This window comes from Mobula birostris, chromosome 13, assembly GCF_030028105.1.
Source record: "Mobula birostris isolate sMobBir1 chromosome 13, sMobBir1.hap1, whole genome shotgun sequence".
NCBI lineage: Eukaryota > Metazoa > Chordata > Chondrichthyes > Myliobatiformes > Myliobatidae > Mobula > Mobula birostris.
In genome coordinates this window covers 107,278,622-107,302,894 of record NC_092382.1, presented here as the reverse complement: position 1 = coordinate 107,302,894, position 24,273 = coordinate 107,278,622, and the positions used below count along the sequence as shown (strand labels likewise).

At 49.5% G+C, this 24,273-nt stretch overlaps 1 protein-coding gene across 3 annotated transcripts in view; it reads left to right on the top strand.

Moving 5' to 3' along the window:
- The window catches only part of LOC140207289 (uncharacterized), a 37,213-nt gene extending 16,257 nt beyond the window's left edge, over positions 1 to 20,956 (top strand). For 2 of the 3 annotated variants that reach the window (XM_072275769.1, XM_072275770.1), the window contains 7 exons: positions 1,389 to 1,505; positions 9,409 to 9,561; positions 15,591 to 15,707; positions 16,806 to 17,177; positions 17,956 to 18,098; positions 19,663 to 19,727; positions 20,077 to 20,956. In XM_072275769.1, the coding sequence (XP_072131870.1) occupies positions 1,389 to 1,505; positions 9,409 to 9,561; positions 15,591 to 15,707; positions 16,806 to 17,177; positions 17,956 to 18,098; positions 19,663 to 19,727; positions 20,077 to 20,275 (1,166 nt within the window). In that variant the 3' untranslated portion in view covers positions 20,276 to 20,956. The remainder of the gene's footprint in view (positions 1 to 1,388; positions 1,506 to 9,408; positions 9,562 to 15,590; positions 15,708 to 16,805; positions 17,178 to 17,955; positions 18,099 to 19,662; positions 19,728 to 20,076) is intronic. The other variant, XM_072275771.1, reaches the window with a different exon arrangement.
- The last annotated feature ends 3,317 nt before the right edge of the window (positions 20,957 to 24,273 follow it).

Genomic DNA, 24,273 nt, shown 5'->3' with positions numbered 1-24,273 from the left:
TAGGACTAATCAAAACATGACATACATGGTAAACGGCAGGGCATTGAGGGCTGCAGTAGAACAGCGGAACTAGCAATGATTGTGTATAGTTCTCTGAAGGTGGAATCTGATGTGGATAGTGTGGTGAAGAAAGTTTTTGGTGTGCTGACCTTTCTAAATCAGACCATTGAGTATAGGAGTTGAGATGTAATGTTAACATTGTTTAAGGCATTGGTAAGGCCAAATTTGGAGTGCTGTGTACAGTTCTGGTCACCGAAATATAGGAAAGATGTCAATAAAATTGAGAGAGTACAGAGGAGATTTACTAAAATGTTACCTGGATTCATCTCCATATTACAGAGAAAGTTTGAACGAGTTAGGTCTTTATTCTTTGGAGCATAGAAGGTTGATGGGTGACTTGATAGAGGTATTTAATGTTATGATGGGGATATGTAGAGTTGACGAGGATAGGCTTTTTTTTTCCATTGAGAGTGGGTGAGATTCAAACAAGAGGACGTGAGTTGAGAGTTAAAGGTCAAAAGTTCAGGGGTAACACGAGGGGGAACTTCTTTACACAGAGAGCGGTAGATGTGTGGAACGAGAGGTGGTTGAGGCAGGTTCGATGTTGTCATTTAAAGTTAAATTGGATAGATATATGGACAGGAAAGGAATGGAAGGTTATGGGCTGAGTGCAGGTCGGTGAGACCAGTTGAGAGTAAGAGTTCGGCACGTACTAGATGGGCCGAGATTGCCTGGTTCCGTGGTGTAACTGTTATATGTTTATATGGTTATAGAAAACTCACAGCACAATACAGGCCGTTCGGACCACAATGATGTGCGGAACATGTCCTGACTTTAGATGGGCAGAGGATCTTGGGGTCTATGTTCATAGCTCCCTGAACATGGCTTCACAGTTTGATGGGATGGTGAAGAAGAACTATGGCATCCTTACCTTAATTATTCGGGGCATTGAGTACAAATGTCAGGGAGCTATGTTGCAACTTTATGAAAATCACTAGTTTGGCTGAATCAGGCGTATTGTATACAGTTCTGGTCACCACATTATCAGTAGATTTCAAGGCGTTGGGCAGCCTCCGGAGAGGTTTAACAGGAAGCTGCCAGGATTCGATGGCATGTGTTACAACGAGAGGTCAGACACCCGGGTTATTTCTTCTGGAACGGAGGAGGCCCAGGGGAGATCTGACTGATCTCTGGAATCCGTCAGACACCTGTCAGCCAAACCCAAGCCAAGGAAGTTGGACACTCGGCGATGACGGCAGAAAGTAGATGAGATTGAGAGAGGGAGGGGGTAATCGTGGTGGAAGGACGGAACACGGATGGGAGGAGGAAGGGAATGCTAGTGGGGAAGACGGCTGAGTTCACATACACATTGAATGGGCTCTCTGCAGGTGCGCCTGAACAGGAGTCGAAAAAGAGCATTGGAAGCAGATCATGCCGGAAGGTCTACCTGCTCTGCCTAATTATGTCCATCCTCATCGCGATAGTGGCCGGGCTCTCGATCTATGGTGAGTCGGACGGGCTCCGGGTGGAATCAGACTGTAAACAAACAGTGTCGAATGAAACCTGGGCGTAAAGCCTCACAGTGACACCGACGCGCCGCTCAGCGTGACACTGACACATTACTCACCGTGACACTGAATTTCACCTCATGGTGACACCGAGACGTCCAGCACCTTGACAACAGCACGCCCAACATCCTGAAACCGTCACGCCCCAAATCGTGACTCCGACAGCCGCCTGACCGAGACACTGATGCTCACAAAAACGTGGCACTAACACGACCCAACCCGTGACACTGACACACACTTCACCGTGAAACCTATGCCGTCTTCATCGTGACACCAACACGCTCCATGCCGTCACAATGATATTCCATTCACCGTGACACCGACACTCGCCTCAGCGTGACACTGACGCACACTTCACCGTGACCCCGCCGGTCCTCTACTCGGGACACCGGCACACCCTGGGGTCAGACACAGAGTGAATCTCCCTGTACACCGCCCCAAAACACACTGCTGAGTCAGAAACGGAGTGAATCTCCCTCCGCCCGGCCCATCACACACTCCGGAGTCAGACACAGAGTGAATCTCCCTCCGCACCGTCCCATCACACACTCCCAGGGGCAGGCACAGAGTGAAGCTCCTTCCACACCGTCCTATCACACTCTCCCGGGATCAGACACAGAGTGAATCTCCCTGCAGTCTGTCCCATCACCAACTCCCAGGTTAAGACACCGACTGAATCTCTGTCAACATGCTCCCATCACACTGTCCAGGCGTCAGACACAGAGTGATGCTCCCTTCACACCGTCCCGTAACACACTCCCGCGCTCAGACGCAGAGTGGAAATCCCTCCAGACCGTCCCATCAGACTGCTGGCGTCAGACAGAGAATGAACGTCCCTCCACAACGCCCCATCACACACTGCTGGGGTCAGACACAATGTTGTGCCGACCCTCAAACCCTGCCCCCCATATAAACCCCCATCTTAGAATCCTCCATATACCTGTCTAGTAGTCTCTTAAACTTCACTAGTGTATCTGCCTCCACCACTGACTCAGACAGTGCATTCCACGCACCAACCACTCTCTGAGTAAAAAACCTTCCTCTAATATCCCCCTTGAACTTCCCAACACTTACCTTAAAGCCATGTCCTCTTGTATTGAGCAGCGGTGCCCTGGAGAAGAGGTGCTGGCTATCCACTCTATCTATTCCTCCTATTATCTTGTACACCTCTATCATGTCTCCTCTCATCCTCCTTCTCTCAAAAGAGTAAAGCCCTAGCTCCCTTAATCTCTGATCATGATGCATACTTTCTAAACCAGGCAGCATCCTGGTAAATCTCCTCTGTACCCTTTCCAATGCTTCCACATCCTTCCTATAGTGAGGTGACCAGAACTGGACACAGTACTCCAAGTGTGGTCTAACCAGAGTTTTATAGAGCTTCACCAAGTGTGGCCTGACCAGAGTTTTATGAAAGTAAACTAGCACACAATTAAAATTGGATAGAAAAAAAGTTTTTTTTGTAATTATCTAAAGCAGGAAAGAATGGTCAAAGTGAATGTAGATCTCTTGGAGGAAGAGAGAGGGGAATTTGTTTAGGGTAATGAGGAAACGGCAGAGGCGTTCAATGACTGTCTTGTGTCGTATTCACGGTGGAGTCCGTGCCTATCATATTAAAGAGAGACGTTATGGATGCGATGGGATTTGAGGACCTCAATACAATAGCTGAGCAAACCTGTGAGCCGGAACATAGACAAGCCTCAGCTCCGGATTGAAAGCATCGCAGGGTGCTGAATGAAAAGGCAGAAGTTACAGTTGAGGCTTTGGTGATGGTTTACCAAAACTCTCGGGACTCTGGGCAGGTCGCAGCGGACTGGAAGACGCCGAACCGAACGTCACGTCGGTATTCAAAAATGGATGTAAGCAATAGGCAGTTAACTATAGGCTGGTTAGTTTAACATCTGTATTTGGGAAAATGCTTAAGGCTATCACTAAAGAAGACATAGCGAGGCATCTGGAATGAAATGGACCCATCAGGTAAGCGCAGCATTGATTCTTCAAAAGCAGATCCTGTTCAACAAACAGTTTGAGCACGTAACGAGCGCAGTGAATAGAGGGGAAGATATGACGCTATTTACTTGGATATCCAAAAAAACATTCGATAAGGTCGGCATAAGATACGGAGTTAGGGGTGTTGTATTTACATGCGTAGAGCATCGGTTAACTGATAGAAAACAAGAGCTGGGGTACATGGATATTATTGGGTTGGCAATCACTGCTGAGTGGTGTGTGGCAGCAGATGGTGTTGGGCCCGCAAAGTTTTACAATATGAATTAATAATCAGGAAGAGGGGACCGAGTGTGGTGTATCTAAGTTTGCAGATCATACTAAGTTGAGAGGAAAAAGATCCGGAGAGATGCAGGAAGGGCGAGACTGCGGAGGCGCGTGACGTCAGCAGGACCGCGCGGAAAGTTTAAATAGGCAGGTTTGCTACCAACGGTTGTCCTTTGATCGGGACTACAGAGCGTCGCGGGAGCTGAACTCTGAAGGAAGGCAGTTTTTTTTTAAACTTCTTCGAGTGCTAAAAGGGCGAGACTGCGCAGGCGCGTGACGTCATCAGGACCACTCGACGAGTTTAAAAAGGAGACCACCCTATACAGCGGGCAGCTGTCGGAGCGGGCAGCGGAGTGTAGGGCTTTGGCTTCAACGGGAAGAGGCGAGAGTGAAGCGCCAACTCTTTTTTTTTCTCCCCACCCCACCCCTTTCGTGAATCGGCCCGAACAGACAGGAACAGCAGGGCTCTCACAGCTAACGGTACGAGCTAACGATTTTAAAAAGTTCGTCTGTTTGGCGAGGTAAGTGGGTGAGTAGACTTACTTTTCCTGTTTCATTCCTGTAGAATTAGATAACATGCCTGCAGGGTTAGTGCTTTGTTCAGGGTGTCAGATGTGGGAATCCTGGGAGACCTCCAGCCTCCCTGATGGCCGCATCTGCGCCAGGTGCACCGAGTTGCAGCTTCTCAGAGACTGTGTTAGGGATCTGCAGCTGCAGCTTGATGACCTACTGCTTGTCAGGGAAAGTGAAGAGGTGATAGACAGGAGCTACAGGGAGGTAGTCACCCCTAGGCTACAGGGGTCAGAAAACTGGGTCACTGTCAAGATAGGGAAGGGAAATGCCCGGATAATGGAGAGCACACCTGTGGCTGTCCCCCTCAGCAACAAATGTCTTGTTCTGGATGCTGTTGAGGGGGATGACCTGAAAGGGGACGCCCACAGTGACCGGGTCTCTGGCAATGAGCCTGGCGCTGTTGTGCAGGAGAGAAGGAGGGAGAAGTGACATGCGGTAGTCGTGGGGGATTCCATAGTCAGGGAAACAGACAGGAGATTCTGTGAGCCTGACAGAGATACCCGCATGGTGTGTTGCCTCCCAGCTGCCAGGGTACGGGGTGTCTCGGATCAGGTCCTGAATATTCTAAAGAGGGAGTGTGAGCAGCCAGTTGTCTTGGTACATGTCGGTACCAATTACATAGATAGGACAAAGGAGGAGGTTCTGAAGAGAGATTTCCAGAAGTTAGGAAAGAAGCTGAGAAGCAGGACCTCCAGGGTATTAATCTCGGGATTGCTACCAATACCACGTGCTAGCGAGGGCAATAATGATAGGATCTGGCAGATGAATGCGTGGCTGAGAGACTGGTGTAGGGGGCAGGGCTTCAGATTCTTGGATAATTGGGATCTCTTCTGGGGGAAGTATGACTTGTTCAAAAAGGACAGCTTACACCTGAACCCGAAGGGGACCAATATCCTGGCGGGAAAGTTTAATAGAGCTGTTAGGGAGGGTTTAAACTAATTTTGCAGGGGGATGGGAACCAGAATGATAGAACGGAGGAAAGGGAAAACAGAAATAAATCTAAGATAGTGAGCAGTAAAGAAGACAGGAAAGACAAGCAGGTGATGGGGCAAATTTGTACCCATTGGGATGAGTCGCAGTGCAATAAAGTTGCAGTAAAATCAAATCAAAATGTATCAAATACTGGTCTTAAGGTGTTGTACTAATATGCACGCAGCATAAGGAATAAGGTGGATGATCTTGTTGTACAGCTACAGATTGGCAGGTATGATATTGTGGCCATCACTGAGACCTGGCTAAAGGATGCATGTCTCTGGGAGCTGAATGTCCAAAGATACACAGTGTATCGGAAGGATAGGAAGGTAGGCAGAGGGGGAGGCGTGACTTTATTGGTAAGAAATGATATTAAATCATTAGAAAGAGGTGATATAGGATCGGAAGGTGCAGAATCTTTATGGGTTGAACTAAGAAATCGCAGGGGTAACAGGACCCTGATGGCAGTTATTTATAGGCCTCCAAACAGCTGTAGTGATGTGGACCACAAATTACAACTGGAAATAGAAAAGGCTTGTCAGAACGGCAGTGTTATGATAATTGTGGGGGATTTTAACATGCTGGTGGATTGGGAAAATCAGGTCGGCACTGGATCTCAAGAGAGAGAATTTGTAGAATGTCTGCGCGATGGCTTTTTGAACAGATTGTTGTTGAGGCCACTCGGGGATCGGCTGTACTGGATTGGGTATTGTGTAATGAACAGGAGGTGATTAGAGAGATTGAGGTGAGGGAACCCTTAGGAGGCAGTGATCATAACATGATTGAGTTCACTGTGAGATTTGAGAAAGAGAAGCCGAAATCCGATGTGTCAGTATTTCAGTGGAGTAAAGGAAATGACAGCGGTATGAGAGAGGAACGAGCCAAAGTTGACTGGAAAGAGACACTGGCGGAAAAGACGGCAGAGCAACAGTGGCTGGAGTTTATGCGAGAAGTGAGGAAGGGGCAAGACAGGTATATTCCAAAAAAGAAGAAATTTTCGAATGGAAAAAGAATGCAACCGTGGTTGACAAGAGAAGTCAAAGCCAAAGTTAAAACAAAGGAGAGGGCATACAAGGAAGCAAAAAATAGTGGGAAGATAGAGGGTTGGGAAATGTTTAAAAGCTTCCAAAAGGAAACTAAGTAGGTCATAAAGAGGGAAACGATTAACTATGAAAGGAAACTAGGAAATAATATCAAAGAGTATACTAAAAGCTTTTTCAAGTATATAAAGAGCAAAATACGGGTGAGAGTAGACATAGGACCGATAGAAAATGATGCTGGTGAAATTGTAATGGGAGATAAGGGGATGGCGGAGGAGCTGAGCGAGTATTTTGCATCAGTGGTCACTGAGGAATACATCAGCAGTATAACGGACACTCAAGGCTGGCAGGGAAGAGAAGTGTGCGCAGTCACAATTACGACAGAGAACATACTCAGGAAGCTGAATAGTCTAAAGGTAGATAAATCTCCCGGAGCAGATGGAATGCACCCTTGTGTTCTGAAGGAAGCAGCTGTGGAGATTGCGGAGGCACTAGCGATGATCTTTCAAAACTCGATAGATTCTGGCATGGTTCCGGAGGACTGGAAGATAGCAAATGTCACCCCGCTATTCAAGAAGGGGGCAAAGGAAGCAAAAAGGAAATTATAGACCTGTTAGCTTGACATCGGTGTTTGGGAAGTTGTTGGAGTCGATTGTCAAGGATGAGGTTACAGAGTGCCTGGAGGCATATGACAAGATAGGCAGAACTCAGCATGGATTCCTTAAAGGAAAATCCTGCCTGACAAACCTAATTCAAATATTTTGAGGAAATTACATGTAGTGTAGACAAGGGAGATGCAGAGAAAGTTGTATATTTGGATTTTCAGAAGGCTTTTGACAAGGTGCCACACATGAGGCTACTTAACAAGATGAGCGCCCATGGAATTAGGGGAAAGTTATATACGTGGATAGAGCGTTGGCTGATTGGCAGGAAACAGAGAGTGGGAGTAAAGGGATCCTATTCTGGTTGGCTGCCGGTTACGAGTGGTGTTCACAGGGGTCCGTGATGGGGCCGCTTCTTTTTACATTGTACATCGACGATTTGGATTATGGAATATATGGCTTTGTGGCTAAGTTTGCTGTCGAAACTAAAATAGGTGGAGGGGCCAGTAGTGCTGAGGAAATGGAGAGTCTGCAGAGAGACTTGGATAGATTGGAAAAATGGGCAAAGAAGTGGCGAATGAAATACAATGTTGGAAAGTGTATGGTTATGGACTTTGGCAGAAGAAATAAGCAAGCAGACTATTATTTAAATGGGGAAAGAATTCAAAGTTCTGCGATGCAACGGGACTTGGGAGCCCTCGTACAGGATACCCTTAAGGTTAACCTCCAGGTTGAGTCGGTGGTTTAAAAGGCGAATGCGATGTTGGCATTGATTTCTGGAGGAACAGAGTATAGGAGCAGGGATGTGATGTCGAGGCTCTATAAAGCGCTGGTGAGACCTTAATTTGAGTACAGTAGGCAGTTGTGGGCTCCTTATTTGAGAAAGGATGTGCTGGCGTTGGAGAAGGTGCAGAGAAGATTCACTAGAATAACTCTGGGAATGAGAGGGTTAACATATGAGGAACGCTTGTCCGCTCTTGGACTGTATTCCTTGGAGTTTAGAAGAATGAGGGGGGACCTCATAGAAACATTTTGAATGTTGAAAGGCATGGACAAAGCGGATGTGGCAAAGTTGTGTCCCATGTTGGGGAAGTCTAGTACGAGAGCGCATGACTGAAGGATTGAAGGGCGACCATTCAGAACAGAGATGCGATTTTTTTTTTTTTAGCCACAGGGTTTGTTGCCACGGGCGGCAGTGGAGGCCAAGTCACTGGGTGTATTTAAGGCAGAGATTGATAGGTATCTGAGTAGCCAGGGCATCAAAGGTTATGGTGAGAAGGCGGGGGAGAGGGACTAAGTGGGGGAATGGATAAGCTCATCATAACATGGCGGAGCAGACTCGACGGGTCGAATGTCCGACTTCTGCTCCTTTGTCTTCTGGTCATATGGCTTATAACCATGATAAAGACACGGCATTCACCGTAACACAATCAAGACTCATCCGGACACCGGCACGCCATTCACCAGAACATGAACAATTCAGTCACCGTATCACGGTCACGACCTTCAACGAGACACAGATACACTCCTAACCGCAACACGGACACGGACCATGGACGTTACACACCCGTGGCAGTCACACTGACCGCAACGTACCCCTCACTGTAACATCGACATTCCCACTGACTGTATTACTGATAAACTCCTCAAGGCAGCAGCGAAACACACCTCAAAATGACACCGACACGCTTTTTCACTGTGACTCTGAGGCACCGTACACTGTGACACCTTCACGCTCCTCGTCGTGATCCTCACCGCCTCGTGACAAAGACTCAGAAGTCACTGTAACACCCCTTACCGAGACAGTATCACCGCTCTACATAACGCCGATGCACCGCTCACAGAGGCAATTACCCACGCCTCATTCTGACACGGGCAAACCTCTTAGCGTGATACCAAAACACCTCAGCCTGACACTGTTACAACCACCGTGGCAATGACATGTCTCTCACCGTGACACAAAAACATTCCTCTCTATGATACAAACACACCCCACACCATGACAGAGATACTCCACTCACCTTGACAGCACCAGGCTCCTTACTCTGACATTTCCCACGCCGTGACATCGAGGTACACTTCAATGCGACCCGGCACAACTCTCACCGGGGCACAGAATCACCTATCACGGTGACACCGCCACGTCCTTCAAAACAACTCGATCGTGACCCGCATGATATTGACGCAGACCCCATTGTGACAACAACATAACCTTCACCGACACATTAATATACCCCTCAGCGTGACACGACAGGCCGACACCTCTCACTGTGACGACCTTCACCGTGACACTGACACAACACTCTCTGTGGCCCGCTCGGTAGCGTGTTGCTGAATCACGTGTCACTGTAAACGTTAATCATCCTTCACCATCTCTCTCAGTGTCACAGATTCGTCAGTCCAAGTTCACCGTGGACCGAAATTACGATGAGTTAAACTCAACCCTTCAATCCAAGATCAACGAGATGGAAGCGAAGTACAAAGCTGTGAACGAAACCAAGGCTCAAATCTGTGAATTGTTGACCAGCAGAAGAGGTGAGGCATCATTCTCATCTTTAACCCGCTCCTCATCACAGGGCAGACACAGAGAGAGGAAGCGTCACTCTGTGTTTGACATCGGGAGTAGTGAAGAGACGGTATGGCGGGAGAGTCCCTCTCTGTGTTTGACCTGTGAGTGTGTGATGGTGCTGCGTGCAGGAAGCTGCACTTTATCACTGAACCAACGAGAGTGTGACGGGACGTTGTGGAGGTGGATTCACTCTGCGCCTGCCCAGAGGATTGTGAGACGTATTTTTACAGCTTCACTCTATTTCTGAATCCGGAAATCTCTGATGGGACGGTATGGATCCACCTTCACTCTGTGTCTGACAGGCGGTTTGTGTGATCGGACAGGGCCCAGAGAGCTTCACCCAAGGTCTAACCCCTGAATGGTGTTATGACATGGCGGAGAGAGAGTTTCACTCTGAATCCGGGAGTGTGTGACGGGAAGGTGCAGAGGGGGCTTCATCCTGTGTCTGAATCCAGGAGTGAGTGATGGGACGTTGCAGAGGGGGCTTCACTCTGTGACTGAATCCGCGACTGTGTGATGGGACGGTGTGGAGGGAGCATCACACTGTATCTGATTCCCGGAGTGTGTAATGGGATCGTAGGGAGAGAGAGCGTCTGTGTCTGACTCCGGGAGTGTGTAATGGGACAGTGCAGAGGGCGTTCACTCTATGTGACACCGGATTGTGTTACTGGATGTTGTGAAGGTAGTCTGACCCCGTGAGTGTGCCATGGGAGGGTAAGGGCGGAACTTCGCTTTGTGTGTGAACACAGTGGGGTGTGATGGGACGGTTCAGAGAGAGCTTCACTCTGTGCGTCGCCAGGGAGTGTGTGATCAAACGTAAGGAGGGAGATTTACACTTTGTTAGACTCGGTGGTGTGCCATGTGGCCGTGTGGAGGGAGATTCATTCTGTGTCTGACCACGGGAGTGTGTGATGGGACGTGAGGAGAGAGATTCGCACTGTGTTATTCTCGGGAGTGTGTGATGGGACGGTGAGGAGGCAGGTTCCCTCTGTGTCACACAGTTTGCTCTGTGGTGTGTTGAGAAGACGAAGAGGAGAATCGGTCTCCCTCTGATATTTGTCGTGTGAGCGAAAGGAGTTTCTTTCCGTGTCTAACCGCTGGAGTGTGTGATGGGTTTGTGGAGAGAGAGATTCACAGTGTGTCTCACCAAGGCTCTGTGAGATTGGACTTTGGGGAAGGATCTAAATTCTGATCTTTTTCTCAGGGAGTGTATGAGGGGCGGTGTGGAGGTAGATTCACTCTGTGTCTGACCCCTAGAGTGTGTAATGAAACGGTGTGGAAGGAGTAACATTCAGAATCTAACATGGGAAGAGTGTAATTGGACGGTGCACAGGAAACATCACTCCACGTCTGATCATTGGAATGTGTAATGAGCCCATGGAGAGAGAGGTTCACTCTGTTTCTGACACAGGCAGTATGTGACGTGGCTTTGTAGAGGGAGCTAAACTCGGTGTCTGTCTCCGGGAGTGTATGATGGGACAATGTGGAAGGGAGCCTCACTACACGTCTGACGCCTGTAGTGTGTGATGAGACCGCGGAGAGAGAGATTCCATCTGCTTGTGACCATTTTATTGTGTGATCTGACCTTGTGCAGGAAGCTTAAATCTGCGTCTCATCCCGTGTGTGTATGATTGGACTCTGTTTGTGACACAGTGATGAGGGAAGAAATAGCCGAGGTGGGGAGTGGGTGAGTGTGTTTGGGAGGGTGGGCATGTGTCTGTCTGACATCGGGAACAGTGAAGCGTGCCTGGATGGTGTTCCGCTCTGTGTCTGTTACCAGGGGTGAGTGATAGAACGGTGCGGAGGGAGCATCTCCAGTTTCCCGACCCTGTGTTGTGTGATGTGACGGGGTAGAAGGAGCATCATACTGTGTCTGACCACAGGAGTATGCGGTGGGATGGTGCCGACAGCGTTTCATTGCCTGTCTAATCACGGGCGGGAGTAATGGGGCAGTGTGGCCGGAGGTTGACTCTGTGTGTGCCCGCAGGACTGTGTGATGTGACAGTGTGCAGGGAGCTTCTCTCCATGTCTGACCCAAGGAGTGTGTGATAGTGTGGTGGACAGAAAGCTTCAGTCTGAGGCAGAACCCAGGACAGTGTGGAAGGAGCATAACTCTGTGCCTGACACCGGGGGGAGTATGATGGGCCCGTGAGACAAGAGCGTCATTCTTCGTCTGTTCCCGAGAGTGTGTGACGGGTCATTGCGGATGGAACGCAATGTGTGTCCGACCCATCAGGAAGTCTGTGACTGAATGGCGTGCGGAGACCAACGCTGTATAACTGACTCCGGGTGTCTGTGATGGGTCTGTTTCTGATCCTTCTCGTGTGTCACGGGAGAGTGGAAGAGAGCTTCACTCCATGTCTTTCAAAAGGTGTCAGTAATCAGACGGTGCTGAAGCAGCGACACTGTGCCTGATCCCTGGAATGTGCAAATGGACACTGTGAGAGTCGCTTAACTCTATGCCTGACCGCTGGATTTTATGGTGGGAGGGTATGGAGCAGACGTGTCTCTGTTTTTCACCCGGGAGTGTGTGATAGGATGGTGTGGACGGAGCTTCTTGCGTATCTGACCTCTGTGTTGTGTGATCTGACGAGGAAGAAGAGCAGCAGACTGTGTCTGACCACGGTGAGATAGGGCTGAAAGTGTTTCGTTTTCTGTCTTATCACGGGAGAGTGGAATGGGGAAGAGTAGACGGAAATGTACCATGGACATGTGGTCGATGTTTAGAGATCTCTTGCAGGATGTTAGGGATAAATTTGTCCCGGTGAGGAAGATAAAGAATGGTAGGGTGAAGGAACCATGGGTGACAAGTGAGGTGGAAAATCTAGTCAGGTGGACGAAGGCAGTATACATGTGGTTGAGGAAGCAAGGATCAGATGGGTCAATTGAGGAATACAGGGAAACAAGAAAGGAGCTTAAGAAGGGGCTGAGAAGAGCAAGAAGGGTGCATGAGAAGGCCTTGGCGAGTAGGGTAAAGGAAAACCCCAATGCATTCTTCAATTATGTGAATAAAAAAAGGATGACAGAAGTGAAACATAGAAACATAGAAAATAGGTGCAGGAGTAGGCCATTCGGCCCTTCGAGCCTGTACCGCCATTCAGTATGATCATGGCTGATCATCCAACTCAGAACCCTGTACCAGCCTTCTCTCCATACCCCCTGATCACTTTAGCCACAAGGGCCATATCTAACTCCCTCTTAAATAGAGCCAATGAACTGACCTCAACTGTTTCCTGCGGCAGAGAATTCACAGATTCACCACTCTCTTTGTGAAGAAGTTTTTCCTAATCTCGGTCCTAAAAGGCTTCCCCTTTATCCTCAAACTGTGACCCCTCGTTCTGGCCTTCCCCAACATCGGGAACAATCTTCCTGCACCTAGCCTGTCCAATCCCTTTAGAATTTTATACGTTTCGATAAGATCTCCCCCTCAATCTTCTAAATTCCGGCGAGTATAAGCCTAGTCGATCCAGTCGTTCATCATATGAAAGTCCTGCCATACCAGGAATCAATCTGGTGAACCTTCTTTGTGCACCCACTCCGGCAAGAATGTCTTTCCTCAGATTAAGGCAGTGGTCCCCAATCACCGGGCCGCAAAGCATGCGCTACAGGGCCAGGAGAAAACGATATAATTTAGCGACAGGAGTCATCCGAGCCTGTCCTCATTTACTGTCTCGGTCACTGAGGAGCTTGAAAGCACACGACGTCATTACCCGCGCGTCATGCATGTCAGCGCGGGAAGGAGATCAACTCCTCAAGCTTACAAATGACGGCGGGCTGAAAAGTATGTTTGATATAACATCTCTGCCGGCATTCTGGATCAAAGTCACGGCTAAATATCCTGAGATATCATTAGGGTACCAAAACTGCACACAATACTCCAGGTGTGGTCTCCCAAGGACTTGTACAGCTGCAGTAGTACCTCCCTGCTCCTGTACTCGAATCCTTTTGCTATGAATGCCAGCATACCATTCGCCTTTTTCACCGCCTGCTGTACCTGCATGCCCAGTTTCAATGACTGCTGTATAATGACACCCAGGTCTCGTTGCACCTTCCCTTTTCCTAATCGGCCGCCATTCAGATAATAATTTGTTTTCCTGTTTTTGGCACCAAAGTGGATAACCTCACATTTATCTACATTAAGTTGCATCTGCCATGAATTTGCCCACTCACCCAACCTATCCAAGTCACCCTGCATCCTCTTAGCATCCTCCTCACAGCTAATACTGCCACCCAGCTTCGTGTCATCCGCAAACATGGAGATGCTGCATTGAATTCCCTCATCTAAATCATCAATATATATTGTAAACAACTGGGGTCCCGGCACTGAGCCTTCAGGCACCCCACTAGTCTCTGCCTGCCATTCTGAAAAGATACCGTTTATTCACACATTTTGCTTCCTATCTGCCAACCAATTCTCTATCCATAGCAATACCATACCCCCAATACCGTGTGCTTTAAGGTTGCACACTACTCTCCTGTGTGGGACTTTGTCAAAAGCCTTTTGAAAATCCAAATATACCACATCCACTGGTTCTCCCCTATCCACTCTACTAGTTACATCCTCAAAAAATTCTATGAGATTCGTCAGACATGATTTTCCTTTCACAAATCCATGCTGACTTTGTCCGATGATTTCACCGCTTTCCAAATGAGCTGTTATCACATCTTTGACTCTAGCATTTTCCCTACCACCGAAGTCAGGCGAACCGGTCTATAATTCCCCCGTTCTCTCTCTCTTTCTCTCTCTCACTCTCTCTCTCTCTCTCTCTCTCTCTCTCTCTCTCTCTCTCTCTCTCTCGTTTAAAGCGAGGTTGCATTACCCTCCCTCCAATCCTCAGGAACTAGTCCAGAATCTAAAGAATTTTGAAAAATTATCACTAATGCATTCACTATTTCTTGGGCTACTTCCTTAAGCACTCTGGGATGCAGACCATCTGGCCCTGGGGATTTATCTGCCTTTAATCTCTTCAATTTACCTAACACCACTTCCCTACTAACATGTATTTCCCTCAGTTCTTCCATCTCACTAGTCCCTCCGTCTCCTACTATTTAGGGAAGATTATTTATGTCCTCCTTAGTGAAGACAGAACCAAAGTAGGTATTCAATTGGTCTGCCATTTCCTTGCTCCACGTAATCAATTTATCTGTGTTTCGTCTGCAAGCTTGCCAACCCAGCCTTCCACCCCCACATCCAGGTCGTTAATAAAAATCACGAAACGTAGAGATCCCAGAACGGATCCTTGTGCGACACCTCGAGTCACAACCCTCCAATCCGAATGTATTCCCTCCACCACGACCTTATGCCTTCTGCATGCAAGCCCTTTCTGAATCCACCTGGCCAAACCTCCCTGGATCTCATGCCTTCTGACCTTCTCAATAAGCCTGCCGTGTGGAACCTTGTCAAATGTCTTACTAAAATCCATAGAGATCACATCCACATCGATACCCTCATCTATATGCCCGGTCACCTTCTCAAAAAACTCTATCAGGCTTGTTAGATACGATCTGCTCTTCAAGAAGGCTTAAGGAATTCTTGTCTTTATTAGTCGAGGCATTGAATACAAATGTCAGGGAGTTATGTTGCAACTTTATAAACATCACCAGTTAGTATGAATCAGGCGTTTCGTATGCAGCTCTGGTCACCAGATTATCGGAAGTATGTCAAGGCGCTGGGTACCCACCAGAGAGGTGTAACAGGATGCTGCCTGGATTCGATGGCATGTGTTACAACGAGAGGTCGGACACATGGGTTGCTTCCTATAGAGCGGAGGAGGCTCCGGGGAGATCCGACTGATCTCTGGAATCCGTCAGACTCCTGTCAGCCAAACACAAGCCAAGGAATTTGGACTCTCAGCGACGACGGCTGACAATAGCTGAGATTGAGAGAGGGAGAGGGTGATCGTGATGGAAGGAGACAGCGTGGATCGTGGGTGGAAGCGAGTCCCAGTGGGAGTCACGGCTGAATTCACGCACAAACTGGAAGTTCTCTCTACAGGTCCGCATAAACAAAAGTCGAAAGAAAACATCGGAAATAGAGCGTACCATAAGATCTGCCTACTCTGCCTCGTTACATCCATCCTCGTCGCGATAGTGGCCGGCCTCTCGATCCATGGTGAGTTGAACGAGCTCCGGCAGGAGTCAGACCATAAACAAACAGAGTGGGATGAAATGTTAGCGCATAACCTCACCGTGACACCGACACGCCCCCCACAGTGACACCGACACACCCCACATCATAAGACTGAGTCTCCCCTCACAAGGATACAGTAACACCCTTCACCGTGACACCGGCCGTCCCCACACCGTGAAATTCTCACGGCCCACACCGTAATACTGACACTCCCCCTCACTGTGACACGGACACTTCCCTCACTGTGACACCGCCTCTCTCTTCACCGTGACACTTATACACTGCACATAGAAACACTGACACGCCCTCCACCGTAACACCGACACTTCACTCACTGTGACACCGACACAACCCTTTCCGTAACACTGATAAACCGCTCATTGTCACACCGACAAACCGTTCACTGTAACAGTCACAGAGCAATCTGCGTGATAGCGACACTCACATCACTGTGACACCGGCAATCCCCTCTCTGTGACACCACCACACCACTCACTGTGACATTGGCACTTCCAACACCGTGATCCCGAAGCTCTCCGCACCGTGACATTGACTGTTCCCTCACTGTGACACCGATACTCCCCACAACTTGACACTGAGACTGCGAGCACAGTGACACCGATACATTACTCACCGTGAAACCGACACATATCCCTCACCGTGACACGACACATACCCCGCACCGTGACACTGTCAAGCTCACACTATTACACCGGCACTTCCCTTACCGTGACACTTACACACCCCACACTGTCACTGACACTGCTCTCAGAGTGACAGCGTCACGCCCCTCACTGTAACACCGACAGTCCCGTCACCGTGACACCGACACTCTCCTCACTGTGACTGTTGCACACTCCAGACCGTAATATTTGCAGTCCCTTCACCGTGACACGGACACTTCACTCACTGTGACACTGACACAACTCTCTCTGTGACACTGATTCCCCCACTGCGTCACGCCGACATTCCTCACACCGTGTCAGAGTGAGCCCCATCACTGTGACTGACACACCCCTCACTCTGACACAGACACACCTCACACCGTGTCACTGACACACCCCTTACTATCACCCTCAGTATCACGGACTCGTCAGTCTCTGATCACCTCCGACCGAAACTACCGGAGACTTTGGGAACAACATCAGGAGATGAACAGGACCCAACGCCAATATCAGCAGCGAGTCCGTGAGTTTAACTCAACCCTTAAATCCAGAACATCTGAGAATTCTCGCCTGGATCTCTCCCAGAGAAACTGTCTGAAGAATATTTCCGTCCTCAACAACAACCTCTCCAAACTCGAAAACAACATTACCGTCCTCAACTCCGATCTCTCAGAGCTGAATCGAACGCAAATCGATCTCCGTCATCAATTCCAGCAGCTCAAAACGAAGTACAGAACCATCTCCGAAAACAAAGCTCAGATTTGCCAATACTTCACCAGCAGAAGAGGTGAGATAACGTCCCCCGCTTCCCCTTGCTCCTCATCCGCGGCGGTGAGAGACGGGGAGGGAGCAGGCGGAGAGCTGTGTGATGGGACGGTGTGCGGGGTGATTCCCTCTGTGTCTGACCCGGAAATCAGTGATGTTACTGTTTCAAAGGATCTACACTGTGTTTTACCTTGGGATTGTGCAATGGGACGGCGTGGAGTAACATGACACTATGTCTGACCCAGGAAGTTTGTGATGGAACGGCGTGGAGGGAGATTCACTCTATGTCTGACCCTGGGAGTGCGGGATCGGACGGTGTGGAGGGAAATTCACACCATGTCCGATGCCCGGAGTGTGTGATGAAACAGTGTAGAGGGAGCTTCACTCTGTGTCTGATACCGGGAGTGTGTGATGGGACCGTATGACAGCAGCGTCACCTGCTGTGCTTACTGCGACATTTGGAGGGAGATTCTCTCCCTGCCTGACCCGGAAATCCTTTGATGTTACGGTTTCTAGGAATCTGCACTTTTTTTTTTTAACCATGGGATTGTACAATGGCACAGTATGGAGTAAGCATGCCGCTGTAATTGACCACGGGAGTGTGTGATGCGACGGTGTGGAGGCAGCTTCACTCTGTTACTGACACCGGGACTGTGTGAAAAGACGTTGCGGAGGGTACTTCACTGTGTGTCTGATTCCGGGATCTGTGATGTGACGGAGTAGAGGGAGGTTGCCTTTCTCCGAGCCCTGCTGGTGAAATGAGCGTTCTGGCAAATTATTCACTATTTCCTGATTTGCAGGGCAAACGTGTCCCCAGTACTGGCAGAGAAATAAAGACCGGTGTTATTTCATATCCACGTTGGGGAAATCTTATGATGAAGCGAGGGAATATTGCTTAGACCTTGATGCAAGACTCCTCGAAATAGATTCAAAGGAGGAAAAGGTATGTGTCACATCGTGAGAAGAGATACCAATAACAATCACATACTCCCGGGTTCTAACATGCAGTAAATCAGTTCACAGCGTACCATCACACACTCCCGTGGAAGACTCGGTGAATGTCCTTCCACACTGTCCCATCACACACACTCGCGGTCAGCCAGAGAGTGAAGCTCTCTCCACATCGTCCCATCACACACTCCCGGGGTCCGACACAGAGTGAAGCTCCCTCCACACCGTCCCATCACACACTCTCGAGGTCAGACACAATGTGAAGCTCCCTCCACATCGTCGCATTACACACAGCCGAAGTCCAACACAGAGTTAAGCTCCCACGACACTGTCCCATTACAGACTCCTGGGATCAGACACAGAGTGATGCTACCTCGACACCGTCAAATCACACATTCCAGGAGTCAGACACAGAGTGAATTTCCCTCCACACCGTCCCATCACACACTCCCGGGATGAGACACTCAGCGAATTTCCCTTCACACCGTCCCATCACACAGTCCCAGGGTCAGTCACAAAGTGAAGCTCTCTCCAAACCGTCCCACAACACACTCCCGAGGTCAGACGTAGAGTGCAATGCCCTCGACACCGTCGCTACACACACTCCCGGGGGCAGACACAGAGTGAGGCTCCGACCACAATTTCCCATCACACACTCCTGGGGTCAGACAGAGAGTGAAGCTCCTTCCACACTGTCCCATCACATACTCCGGAGATCAGACGTAGAGTGAAATTCCCTGCACACCGTCCCATCATTCATTCCCGGGGTTAGACATAGAATGGAACTTCCTCGACACCGTCCCTTCACACACTCCCGGGGTCAGACACAGAGGGAAGCTCCCTCCACAACGGTCCCATCGCACACTCAAGGGGTCCGAGACTGGGCAATTCCCTCTTTGTACCAACGCTTCACATGCTCTCCTGTTCAGGCATGGAGAGAGGCCAAATGTAACCCTCAGGTTCGACCATCATGCGTTTGTCTGGGCGGGGTCGAGGCGAGACTGTCCACGGCCCGTCCATGCTGTGAAATATCATTTGTATGGATGCTGCGTGATGAGTTCCCCGGTTATAAATTGCTCGCACAAAGTAACGAGAAGTACACCATATGCAATTTAACCATTGAGCTTTATATTTCTTCATTTGACTGTAGGGTTAGTGTAGAAAACAAGGAGAAAAAAGGCCCATTTTAACTAATCTGTCTAAAACGCTTGTTGTATCTTATTGCCTTCCCGTCCGTTCGTTCTCTATCGATTTCCCCCGGGGTGTCGTCGACTCCCGACACCATTCCAAGTCCGCTCAGGCCTGCAGTCTACGACTTCCCCGTTGTGGCATTTCCTATCTGTATCTTTTCTTGAAATAAAGCCCGAGGAACCCTCGCTGTCGGACACACAAGAAAGAAACCTCCTCCCATCATGGGACGCCGCACATTCCCAAGGCCCCCGTTATCTCTGGTCATAACCCAAACACACTACTGCTGCAGAGAAACCATTACATTCGTAGTGGAACATTTCCCAGCGCGTTACATGCACATTAATCGAAGGAATTTAATTTCACAGGATTTTGTTTCCAGCTCTATCGGCTATGCAGACAGATTTTACTGGATTGGAAAATGCAGAGACGGGTGAGGTTTGGACTCTTGCAGGTCGGTGGTGTGCGAGTGACACGAGGATGTGGGGAGAGCGTTTGAAATTGAGATTAGTTTGTTGACTGATACTGGCTTGTCGGGAGAGGCTGGTGCAGTGGGATTAATTTAGGAACTGACTCAGGATTGCATGGGACAGCACTGTAGTGGGATTCGTACGGCGTTGGACCTGGCTCTGTACGGAGAGCGCGGTATCATGGGATTAGTTCAGAGTCTGACAAGGGGCTGTGGGGAGAGCGCAGGTTAGAGGGATGAGCTTGGCCACGTTCTCCGGTTGTCTGCTGGGTCTGCTGGGTCTCTGTTGAAATTGTCTAATCCTCTTTGATAGGAATGTGGCCTCTTATCTTCTCTACGAGATGTCCCAGGGATCGCCCACCTGCAGTAAGTGCGACTCGTACGGATGGATTTACAATTGCAAAAGTAAATATGAATTCATCTGCGAGAAGTCTGCATATTTATACCCGGATATTCCTGAAGAGATCCAGGATCTTTGTCAACAGCCTGACGGGACGACTTCAATCAAGTGACTACACCCAACTTCTCCCCATTCAATCTACCCCACTCTCACTCTCCCATCCCTTCAATCCCCTCCCACCCTCTCTTCCCCTCCCTTCTACCCCATTCTCCTCTTCTTCTCGCATCCACATTCTCCCCAAATACTCTCCCTCTCCCCATCTGGAGCACTCGTCTCACTTCCCGGCCCCGCTCCCCCCATTTATTCCCCCTTTCCACCCTCTTCTCTCTCCGCTCTTCTTATCCCCAACTCATTCCGCTTCTCCTCCTTTCTCTCCCCCTCGGACCCCATTCTCTGCCTCTCCTCTCTCTTTTCCCTCCACCCACTCTGGCCTCAATTCTGTGCGCACTGGCCCTCAGTTCACAACGGCGGTGGGGCGGGGTGGGGGGGGGGGGGAAGAATATTCACGTTCACCCAAACTGTGCCTCTCCTGGCTTCATACCAACGCTCCAAGTAACAAAGTTCCATCCTTCTTGCCTTCTCTCCATAACTCAGACCCTCGAGTCCCGGTAACATCTTCGTGAATCTCCCTCTGTACTCTTTCCAGCTCAGTGGCATCTTTCCTACAGCAGCGCGACCAGAACTGAACACCGTACTCCTCGCCGACGTTTTGTACAACTACAACGTGACCTCAGTGCGGTGCAAAGATGTAAAATTAACGTAAATAAGGAAAATTAATAAATACTGAAAAATAGGTGAGCACCATGGGAACGTTCGCAAACTGATACTGACAACACCCTGGAGAAATGCAGCAGGTCGGGCAGCATCCGTGGAAAAGATCGGTCGACGTTTCGGGCCCGAAAGTGAAGGGGCAGATGCCCTATAGAGAAGGTGGGGGAGGGTGGGAAGGAGAAGGCTGGTAGGGTCCAGATGAAAAACCAGTAAGGGGAAAGATAAAGAGTTGAGGGAAGGGAGGCAGGGAGGTGATAGGCCGAAAAGGTGAAGAAGGAATAGGGGAAAACACAATGGGTAGTAGAAGGAGGCGGAACCATGGGGGAGGTGATAGGCAGCTGAGGGAGGGGGCAGAGTGACATAGGCCTAGGGGAAGGGAGGGGGAGGGAATTACCGGAAGTTGGAGAATTGTATGTTCATACCAAGGGGCTGGAAACTACCTAAACTGTATATGAGGTGTTGCACCTCCAACCTGAGTTTAGCCTCATCATGGCAGTAGAGGAGGCCATGTATGGACATATCTGAATGGGAGTGTGAAGGAGAATTGAAGTGGGAGGCTACTGGGAGATCCTATCTGTTTTGGCGGACGGTCCGGAGGTGCTCGACGAAGCGGTCCCCCAATCTGCGCCGGGTTTCACCGATGTAGATGATGCCACACTGGAGTACCGGATGCAATAGATGACCCCAACAGACTCACAAGTGAAGTGTTGCCTCACTTGGGAGGACTGTTTAGGGCTCTGAATGGTGGCAAGAGAGGAGGTGTAGGGACGGGTGTAGCACTTGCGCTTACAGAGATAAGTGCCGGGTGGGAGATCCGTGGGGAGGGACATGTGGACCAGGGAGTCGCGGAGGGACCGATCCCTGTGGAAAGCTGAGAGGGTGGAGAGGGTAACATGTGCTTAGTGGTGGGGTCCTGTTGAAGGTGGCGGAAGTTGTGGAGGATAATGTGCTGGATCCGGAGGCTGCTGGGGTCGTAGCTGAGTAGAAGGGCAACTCTGTCCCTTCCGTGCTGGCGGGAGAATGGGATGAGGGCTGAAGTGCGGGAAATGGAGGAGATGTGAGTGAGGGCATCATTGATGACAGCAGAAGGGAAACCACGATCCTTAAACAAAGAGGACATTTGAGATGTCCTGGAAGTGAAAATCTCATCCTCGGAGCAGATGCGGCGAGACGGAGGAACAGGGAACAGGGAATTGCATTTTTCACGTGGCGGGGTGGGAAGAGGTACGATTGAGGTAGTTATGAGAGTCAGTGGGCTTGTAGAAGATATCAGTGGACAGTCTGTCTCCAGAGATGGAGGTCGAGAGATCGAGAAAGGGGAGAGAAGTTTCCGCGATAAACCAAGTGAATTTGCAGGCTGGGTGGAAGTTAGAAGTAAAGTCGATGAAATTGACGAGCTCAGCATGGGCGCAGGAAGCAGCACCAATGTAGTCGTCAATGTCCGGAAGGAAAAGTTGGGGAGCAGTACCAGAATAGGTTTGGAGCACAGGATGTTCAACATAACCAACGAAGAGGCAGGCATAGCTGGGGCCCATGCGAGTTCCCATAGCTACACCGTTAGTCTGAAGAAAGTGGGAAGGGCCAAAACAGAAGTTATTAAGTGTAAGAACCAGTTCTGCCAACCGGAGGAGGGTAGTGGTGTTGGGGAACTGGTGAGGTATATTATCTAGAATGTAGCGGAGGGCTTTGACGCCTTCTTGATGGGGAATGCAGGGGTACAGGGATTGGACATCCATTGGGAAAATGAAGCGGTTGGAACCGGGGAACTGGAAGTTATTGAAGAGGTGGAGGGCGTGGGATGTATCCTGGATGTAGGTGGGGAGGGACTGAACTATGGGTGATAAAATGGAATCCAGGTAGGCAGATACAAGTTCGGTGGGATAGGAGCAGGTAGAAACTATGGGCCTACCGAGACAGCCAGGCTTGTGGATCTTGGGGAGGATGTAAAACCAAGCGGTACGGGGTGTGGGAATTCAAGCAACACACATCAAAGTTGCTGGTGAACGCAGCAGGCCAGGTAGCATCTCCAGGAAGAGATGCAGTCGACGTTTCGGCCGAGACCCTTCGTCAGGACTAACTGAAGGAAGGGCTAGTAAGAGATTTGGAAGTGGAAGTGTTGGGGTAGATCCAATATGATAGCGGAAGACAAGATGGGGAGGGATGGAGCCAAGAACTGGACAGTTAATTGGCAAAAGGGATATGAGAGGATCATTGTACAGGAGGACCAGTGAGACGTAAAAGGAGGAAGGGGCGTAAACCCAGAGGATGAATAAGGGGTATATTCAGAAGGACAGAGGAAGGAAAAGGAGAGAGTGAGAGAAAGAATGTGTGTATATAAATAAGTAACGGATGGGGTAGGAGGGGGCGGGGAGGGTCATTAGCGGAAGTTTGAGAAGTCAGTGTTCATGGCATAAGGTTGGAGGCAACCAAGACTGAATATAAAGTGTTGTTCCTCCAACCTGAGTGTACCTTCATCTTTACAGTAGAGGAGGCCGTGGACAGACATATCAGAATGGGAATGGGATGTTGAATTAAAATGTGTGGTCACTGGGAGATCCTGCTTTCTCTGGCGGACAGAGCGTAGGTGATCAGCAAAGCGGTCTCCCAGTCTGCGTTGGGTCTCGCCAATATATAAAAGGCCACATCGGGAACACCGGACGCAGCATGTCACCCCAGCCGACTCACAGGTGAAGTGTTGCCTCACCTGGAAGGACTGCCTGGGGCCCTGAATAGTGGTGAGGGAGGAAGTGTAAGGGCATGTGTAGTATTTGTTCCGCTTACACGGATAAGTGCCAGGAGGGAGATCAGTGGGGAGGGATGGGGGGGGACGAATGGACAAGGGAGTCGCGTAGGGAACGATCCCTGCGGAAAGCGGAGAGAGGTGGGGAAGGAAAGATGTGCTTAGTGATGGGATCCCGTTGGAGGTGGCGGAAGTTACGGATAATAATATGTTGGACCCGGAGGCTGGTGGGGTGGTAGGTGAGGACAAGGGGGAACCCTATTCCTAGTGGGGTGGCGGGAAGATGGAGTGAGAGCAGATGTGCATAAAATGGGAGAGATGCGTTTGAGAGCAGAGTTGACAGTGGAGGAAGGGAATCTCCTTTATTTAAAAAAGGAGGACATCTCCCTCGTCCTGGAATGAAAATCCTCATCCTGAGAGCAGATGCGGTGGAGACGGAGGAATTGCGGAAGGGAATGGCATTTTTATTATGAGTTTTCTGTTTATTGTTTTATTTTGTGTTTACGGTTCGCAAACTCATGTCGGAGAGGAAGCCACTGCTTGTAAATTGTTGAGTTTTCCGGCTCCGGTATCCTGATGGTACCGATGAGCACAGGACA